The sequence below is a fragment of the Otolemur garnettii genome, unplaced genomic scaffold (genome assembly GCF_000181295.1).
Source record: "Otolemur garnettii isolate 467f Iridium unplaced genomic scaffold, OtoGar3 scaffold00288, whole genome shotgun sequence".
Classification (NCBI taxonomy): Eukaryota; Metazoa; Chordata; class Mammalia; order Primates; family Galagidae; genus Otolemur; species Otolemur garnettii.
In genome coordinates, this window is record NW_003852683.1 from 397,086 (window position 1) to 405,248 (window position 8,163).

The 8,163-nt window shown below is 52.6% G+C and overlaps 2 protein-coding genes across 2 annotated transcripts in view; one reads left to right on the plus strand and one right to left on the minus strand.

Annotated features, from left to right (window-relative positions):
- The window catches only part of IGLON5 (IgLON family member 5), a 25,463-nt gene extending 21,637 nt beyond the window's left edge, over positions 1–3,826 (plus strand). Inside the window, exons 5-8 of the mRNA XM_012813662.1 lie at positions 177–311; positions 475–595; positions 1,150–1,304; positions 3,738–3,826. Coding sequence (XP_012669116.1) covers positions 177–311; positions 475–595; positions 1,150–1,304; positions 3,738–3,826 — 500 coding nt within the window. The remainder of the gene's footprint in view (positions 1–176; positions 312–474; positions 596–1,149; positions 1,305–3,737) is intronic.
- A 3,202-nt stretch (positions 3,827–7,028) lies between these two features.
- VSIG10L (V-set and immunoglobulin domain containing 10 like) overlaps positions 7,029–8,163 on the minus strand; it is an 8,463-nt gene continuing 7,328 nt past the window's right edge. Inside the window, exon 10 of the mRNA XM_012813688.2 lies at positions 7,029–7,579. Coding sequence (XP_012669142.1) covers positions 7,508–7,579 — 72 coding nt within the window. The 3' untranslated portion in view covers positions 7,029–7,507. The remainder of the gene's footprint in view (positions 7,580–8,163) is intronic.

An 8,163-nucleotide genomic window follows, 5' to 3' on the forward strand; every position in this document is an offset into this window, starting at 1 on the left:
ACCCTTAGCTGGAGAGATCCTAGGCCCCGCACCTCCCTACAATCCTATCGACTGACCCGGGGCACTCCTGGCCCTGCTGTGCCCGCCCCGCTGATGTGTGTCCGTGTTGTACCCGTGTTGTCCCGTGTTAAGTGTTTGTGTCTGGCCCCGCCCCCTCCTCCTCCCTCCCTGCACAGACGGCTTCACCTCCGAGGGCGAGATCCTTGAGATTTCCGACATCCAGAGGGGCCAGGCCGGGGAATATGAGTGTGTTACTCACAACGGAGTTAATTCAGCGCCCGACAGCCGCCGTGTGCTGGTCACAGTCAACTGTGAGCACCCCCAAGCACGAAAGGGCGGCAGACCCTGGGTCCTTAAGGAGGAGGGGTCTTGAAGGAAGAGAAAGCCAGGGCGGGACTCCCAAGTCTTAGGAAGAGGGACTGGGGAGGGCCCCGTAGTCCCCACGTGGCTTGAGAATTCGCTGACCCTCGCCAGATCCTCCGACCATCACCGACGTGACCAGCGCCCGCACTGGCCTCGGCCGAGCCGCCCTCCTGCGCTGCGAAGCCATGGCAGTGCCTCCGGCAGATTTCCAGTGGTACAAGGATGACAGACTGTGAGGACAGCACCTGGACAGGCCGTGGGAGGGGCCGGGGGAGGTCTCTTTGTCCCTTGGATTGAGGGGCGGGGTAACCCTGGCGGAAGGGAGTAAGCCCTGGGTTCCGAAAGCCGGGGTATCCAGCCTCTAGGATCTGTCGAGCCCCAGGGAGCCAAACTTGAGTCCCAAGACAATGAATGTCGGAGCCCGGTCCAGACTATTCAGGGAGGTCTCCTGGTTCAGGGGTCTAATATAAGGAGCTGACGGGCAAGGTTTAGGAGGCCACTGTGGCTGGGGCCCAGCAAGGTTTGGGAGCTCCTAGGGATTAAGGGAGCACCCCGGAAGAGTTCAGTGTCCCCGAGGGGTCAGTGTGCCTGGAGAGAGGCGGCGGCTGGAGTGACCCAGATCCACGAGGAACTAGAAGCCGAGGCGAGGGGTCACTGGGGTGGCGGGCAGAATGCGGGGTCTCCGGGGAGTGCAGTAGTCTGAGAGAAGGCAGATTGGGCTTCACATCCCGAGGGGCTCCTGGGCCCGGATTCTGCGGCTCAGTCCCTGACCCAGGTCCCCTGCAGGCTGAGCGGCGGCGCGGCCGAGGGCTTGAAGGTGCAGACGGAGCGCACCCGCTCAATGCTTCTGTTCGCCAATGTGAGCGCCCGGCATTATGGCAACTACACGTGTCGCGCCGCCAACCGGCTCGGAGCGTCCAGCGCCTCCATGCGGCTCTTGCGTACGTCTGGGCGCCGGAACGGGGGCGGGGCTTAGGGAGGCGGGGACGCGGGGGGCGACCCCTTAGACTGACCGGGAGTTTACGTAGGGGACTCACGCGAAGACTCCACGAGCAAGACGACTGAGAGCCGGTTAAGCTATGGGCGTTGGACCAAGGTCACACAAACAGTGCACAAAAGAAACAAGGTTTGAGAAATGGCCGAGCTTATTATGGTCGAGTAGTAGAAAAGCGATAAACAAGTGGACACGTAGATAACTAAGCAAACACATACATGAACAAAAAATAATTTTGCGCATCGGTAAGGGCTAAGGAGAAGATAGATAGTAGACAGGATCGGGGTGGCTGATAAGCTAACCAGGGACCGGGAGCGGTGGCTCACACTTATAATCCTACCACTCTGGGAGGATGAGGCTGGAGGATCTCTTGAGCTGAGGAGTTCAAGACCAGCCTGAACAAAAGCGAGACCCTGTCTCTAGTAAAAATAGAAAAACTAGCCAGGTGCTGTGTCAGGCACCAATAGTCTCCTGTCTCAGGAGGCTGAGGCAGGAGGATCACTTAAGCCCATGAGTTTGAGGTTGCTGTGAGCTAGGCTGAGGCCATGGCACTCCAGCCAACACAGTGAGACTCTGTCTCAGGGAAGAAAAAAAAAAAAAGTGGCTCGGCGCCGGTAGTTCAGCGGGTAGGGCGCCAGCCACATACACTGGAGCTGGCAGGTTCGAATCCAGCCCAGGCCTGCCACACAACAATAACAATTACAACCAAAAAATAGCTGAGCATTGTGGCAGGCATCTGTAGTCCCAGCTACTTGGGAGGCTGATGCAAGAGATTGCTCAAGCCCAGGAGTTAGAGGTTGCTGTGAGCTGTGACCTTATGGCACCCTACCAAGGGCAACACAGTGAGACTCCGTCTCAAAATAAATAAATATAATATTAAGGGCAGCGCCTGTGGCTCAGTAAGTAGGGTGCCAGCCCCATATACCGAGGGTGGCGAGTTGGAACCTGGCTCAAGCCAAACTGCAACAAAAAATAGCCAGGTGTGGCAGTACCTGTGACTGAAAGGAGTAGGGTGCCAGCCCCATATGCCAGAGGTGGTAGGTTCAAACCCAGCCCCTGGCCCAAAACTGCAACAACAACAACAACAATAAATAGCCAGGCGTTGTGGTGGGCACCTGTAGTCCCAGCTACTCTGGAAGCTAAGGCCAGAGAATCGCCTAAGCCCAAGAGCTGGAGGTTGCTGTGAGCTGTGATGCCATAGCACTCTACCGAGAGCAACACAGTAAGACTCTGTCTCTAATAAAATAAAATTAAATAAATAAATAAACTGAGACCTGAACGGTAAAAAGTCAGCCCTGCCTAGATCTTCTGGCAGAGCTTTGCAGGCAGACTGAATACTGTGTGCTGCAAAGGGCAGCCAGGAGGCAGCATGCCTGGAGCAGAGCAGTCAAGTGGAATTCAAGGTTAAAGAGGAAAGCAGAGGCCAGAGTCTCATAGGACACAAGTTTGGAGTTTATTCTATTGAGGGGTGAGACTGCTGGAATTTATTAAGCAGGGGAGTGACATGTTTTTGATGCTCCTAAAAAGAACCACTTTGCTGTTTGAGGGATGAGCAAGGGCAGGATGGAGGCAGGGAGGCCAGGAGGGACGGTGGAGAGCATAAAGTCTGTACTGGGAGATGTTTTGGAGGTGGAACCCAGAAGGTTAAGTCACTGGACCAATGTAGAAGGGTGAGGAAAGAGGGAAGTCGAGTCCAAGGTGATTGTGAGGTTCGGGCTTGAGAGCTGGATGCATGGAGATGTAGTATTAAGTAATGACAACAGAGAGGGCGCCCTGTAGCCAATGTCAGGGAGGAAAGTTTGGAGAGTCCAGTAGAAGAGCCAGTTAAACAAAAGCTGCGAGACAGTAAGATGATGCTAAGACTGTGAGGAAGAAGGGGAGAAAACCTAAGGGGAAGCTCAGAGTCAGCAGAGCAGGCACAGGGAGAGACCAGAAAGACCCCTAAAGAAATAGACTCAGGCTCGCGCTTGTAGCTCAGCAGCTAGGGTGCCAGCCACATACACTGGAGCTGGCAAGTTCGAATCCAACCCAGGCTTGCCAAACAACAATGATAACTACAATAAAAAAAAAAACCCATAGCCGGGCATTGTGGTGGGCACCTGTAATCCCAACTACTTGGAAGGCTAAGGCCAGAGTAGGGCTGGTGCCCTACTCCTTTGAGCCACAGATGCCAGCCACACCTGGCTATTTTTTGTCACTTAAGCCAAGAGTTTGAGGTTGCTGTGAACTGTGACACCACAGCACTCTACCCAGGGTGAAAGCTTGAGACTCTGTCTCAAAAAAAAAGTAGAGCCAAAGAGGCTGGGGCATCTGGGAGAGACACACACAAGGGGTCTCTCCCCACCCCTGAGAGACCTTGTAACCCTTTCTCTCCCCCCAGGCCCAGGATCCCTGGAGAACTCAGCCCCAAGGCCCCCGGGGCCCCTGATCCTCCTCTCTGCCCTGGGCTGGCTGTGGTGGAGAATGTAGGTGCAACCCAGTGGAGCTTGCTGTCCCCACAGGGGGCCTCGGGCCAAGAGCGAGAAGACAGGGGAGCAAGAGCCATGGGTCTCAAGGGGGCGGAAGAGCTCTTGGCCACCCACCAAGGAAGAGGAGGAGGAGAAAGAAGAAAGATCTTTAGAGAACCCATCACTGTGAGGGATAACGCAAAATTATGCATCTTTCTACAGCCATTTTCGCCACTCGTTCACGTTTCCAGTTGTGACCCAACCCTGCCACCCCATACCCCTCTCTTAGCTCAGGCTGTCAACTGGCTCGTCGTGCGTGGATGTGGGTGTGGGTGTATTTGTGAGAGAGAGTGTGTGTGCGCACGTGCGCGTGCCTGCATGTGTGTGAGTGGGGGGGGATTGGTAGGTGGGCTGGGGAAGGGGGACTCAGCTATCCTCTCTTCCCCAACACTCCCATGTACACAGTCCCCACCAGGGCTGCCTCTCCCCTGTGGCTGGAGGTAGGTATGGGGGCTCCACCCTGGAAGCTGTGAAGAGGTTTGCCAGGCCCCTTGCTTTCCCAGCACACACACTTCTTCCCCCCCCCCCCAAAAGGGCATCTTCTGGGCAGGTTGGGAGTGGGGAAGGGTATAACACTCACCTGCCAAGCTATCATTCAGCCTTTGTGAATTGGAAGGGGATCACCAACTGGGCTCTGGGCCTCCCTGCTGTCACCTACCAGCTGCCTGTAGCCAGAGGACCCATCGCTGGCTCAGTGGCCTAAGACCTTCCCACTTTCTGTCTCCCTCCCCACCCTGAACTTTCTGGCCCTCTCCTGGGGCCAATCGGTGCTTCCATCCAACTGTCAGGCTGGTGGCAGTAGTCACCTGTCTCAGTGCTTTGCCCTACCCCCGCTGACACTCCCCTGAGCCACCTGTGGCATCAGCCAGCTGCCCTCCTCAGGGCCCTTGCACCTGGCCCACAAGCGTGGACTTGCTGGTCCACCACTCCCTAGCTGCTCTGCCAGCTGTACCTCCCAAAGGCTGCCTGACCACCCTCACACTCAGACACACACACACACACACACACACACACACACCAGCGACCATGACCAGCAATAGTTCCCTGGCTCCAGCTGTCCTGTAGCTGGTGACTAGCTGTAGCTCCCCCAAGGATGGGCTGTTGTCAGGAAGGGTGCTGAGAGGCTGCAGCCTCAGCTAATTGTAGGAATGCTCCACCCTGGTACACCACACAAAAGTGGGGATGCAGAAGCATCACACAGACATCCTCAGCCCAGGCAAAGATGTCATGTCACCAGCTCCAACTCCCAGGAGACCCTCTATTTTAACACCCACCCCAAATCACACCACCCAGAGCTTGGTGGAGAAGAGGGCAGAGGGCAAGGGGCAGTGACTGTACCTCAGACGGGGGCATGGGCCCCATCCCACATTGTCTTCCATTCCCAGGGTCCAGGGGACAGGGTGGGGTGGGGGCGGGATCCTAGGGAGGGGGTGGAGGGCCCTGGGGGCCGTGTGTTCCAATTCATGGGGAGTGTTGAGACCACCACACCAATAAACGCCTTTTTCCAAAGTCTCTGCCTGCAGCTGTCAGTGTCTTTAGAGATTTGGGTAACCAAAGGGTAAAGGGTCATTTGTGGGGATCATTCCTACCCCCTGCTGTCTCTGGTAGATTTGGAATTGACTTGTTTCAGAGGTGGTCCCCATTTGGCTTAAGCCACCTGGCATAGCTCACATTCCACCATGATCAGTTCAGAGATGGGCATGTGACCCAGCCAGGGTAATGGGACAGTGCATGGATTCACAAGAAGAGATAACTCTTCCAATGATGTGAGGTCTAGATCTGCAGTGTTGCTCTTCTCCATCTCACAGAAAGATCTTAGGTGGTGGAGAAGACAACATGTGGAGCCTGAGGATGATAGAAATACTATATAATGCAGAGTGGAAGATCTAGAGCAGTTGTTCTCAACCTTCCTAATGCCACGCCCCTTTAATACAGTTGCAACCCACAGGTTGGGAACTGCTGGTCTAGAGAAATAGAGCCCATGATGACATCATCTGAGAAGCTGGATGAAAATTTACCTGATGACCATGTCCACATACATAAGCAACAGGGTCCTCTGTATACTTAAGCCAATTTGCATTAAGTTTTCTGTCTTTAATGAACAAAAAGGAAATGAAAACATATAAGATCAGGCATCTAAGACTCCAGCCCTCACCTTCCCAAAAAGATACAGGATCTGTTTTGCAATGGACTTTCTACCCCAACCAGAATTCTTCACATCCTTTCCTTCCTTGATATAGACACTGGTTGCCTACCCTTTAGCTCTTTGCTTCTTCTTGCTTCTTTGCTGGCAGACCCACTTGCCATGATACAGGCTGAAATATTTGGTTTCCAGCCTCCTTTACAACTCGGTGGCCAGTTTTAGCCAAAAAGACATAAAAGGAAGTTTTCCAATAGGCTTCCAGAGAAATTTCCTCCTATCCACCTCCCACATGAGGGAGGAAAACAGGGAGGGAGACATGTTGGGGAAAGGAGCCCTGCCCCATTCCTTTTATCTTTGGATACAGTTATATGAATATGTGATGACTGGAGATGCAGCAGCCATCTTGCTACACGAGGTAACACACAAGGAGACAACCTGCCATCCACTGATGGTGGCAAAGCAGAAGGATGAAAAGGGCCCAGGTCCTTGATAGGGTCACTGAGTTGCTGAGCCAACCTGAAGCCACCCACCTCCATATTTTTAGACACCATTTCGTTACTTACAGCCCAAGGAATCTTCACTAATGCAGTCCCTAAATTCTCAGTGAGAAACTCAGCTGAAAAAGAAAGACTTATGCTAGGGAGAGCAGCAGCAAACCCAACCTTTCACTGGCACCAAAACATTTGAGTAGTCAACAAACATATATTGATTGCCTGCTGTGTGCCAGGCTCTGTGGCAAGTGCTAAGACTTGGTCTCTGCCTTTATGCTGCTCTCAGTTTACAGGAAGTCTGGGACTACATAAATAATTATATATTTATGCATAATTACAAGTTCAGGGACTCTGGGACTTAACCTATGACCATGACAAGGGTAAGGAAATAGTCTTCTAAGAAATGAACACCAAGGAAAAAGAAATGTTCTGAGCAGAGAAAACACAAGGAGCAAAAGCCTGGAGGCAAAATAAATGCCTGTTTTACTGATGTCAGGAAGCAGGGACAATCTTGTGGAAGGGGGCTCTGGAAGGCTGACAGAAGACAAACCACAAGGCTTTGAAGGTCACAATGAGGAATTTGGATAATAGCTGAAGGGCAATGCACTGCCACAAAAGGGTTTGAAGAGAAAAGGGATGTGATCTGATCTGTTTTAAGAAGAAGCTGGGACACAGCCTAGAAGAGGCAAAGAGAATGTGAAGACCTTTTCAGAGAGTGTGGCCATGGTCCCTCTCACTCATAGCCACATAGCAAGCCCCATCTGTTTGCCAACAAGCCTCCAAGGTTGTGCAAACTGCACTGTTAGATCAGCAGGAGTCTTTCTTTGCCCATGAGTCAAATTTCCTTAGTTGCACAAATATAGGTAAAGCCTTCTGCAGTGAGACAGTGAGGCAGGAAGTCCCACCTTCAGGGACCAACCCTCAGTCACAGTAGACCCCGCCTGCTGCCGAGGCAAAACAGGAAGTTCTGCTCCAAAACACCCTGTACAGGGTAGGCCATCAACTCTGATCACACCTGTGTGGCTGACCGAACAGTTTTGGGGCCCACTCCTGGAGAGATGACTGGACTGGGACCCATGGCCTGGAAGAGAGAGGCAGGTGATGATGAACCCAGGAGGCAGCCTGGATGTGGGTAACTCACCCACCTGATCTTTTTCAGCTCTTGCTTGAACCTTTTAGAAATTAGCTGGTTCCCTCCACTTGCAGATGGGCCAGGGGAATCTGGCCATCCGTGGGGAAGCTAAGTCATGCAACAACCCAACTTTTGTGGGGAAATGAGAAAATTTTACCCCACCTTAGAGAGAAAAATGTAAGTCTTATTCAATTTTCATAGAAAAGAAAAAAAGAGGCCCCACCTCACCTTCTTTTAGTGGAGAAACTGGGATTCACTCTTCTTTTAATATATATCAAAGTTGGGTAAAAAGTCCTATCCAGTTTTTATGTATTTTAAAAAAGAATAAAGTTAGGCTGGTACAGTGGCTCACGCCTGTAGTCCCAGCCCTCTGGGAGGCTGAGACAGGTGGATTGCTTGAGCTCAAGAGTTTGAGACCAGCCCGAGGAAAAGTGAGACCCCCTCCCTACTAAAAATATAAAAACTAGCTGGGTGTCATGGAGTAGTCCTAGCTACTCGGGAGGCTGAGAAAGGAAGCTCTCTTGAACCCAAGT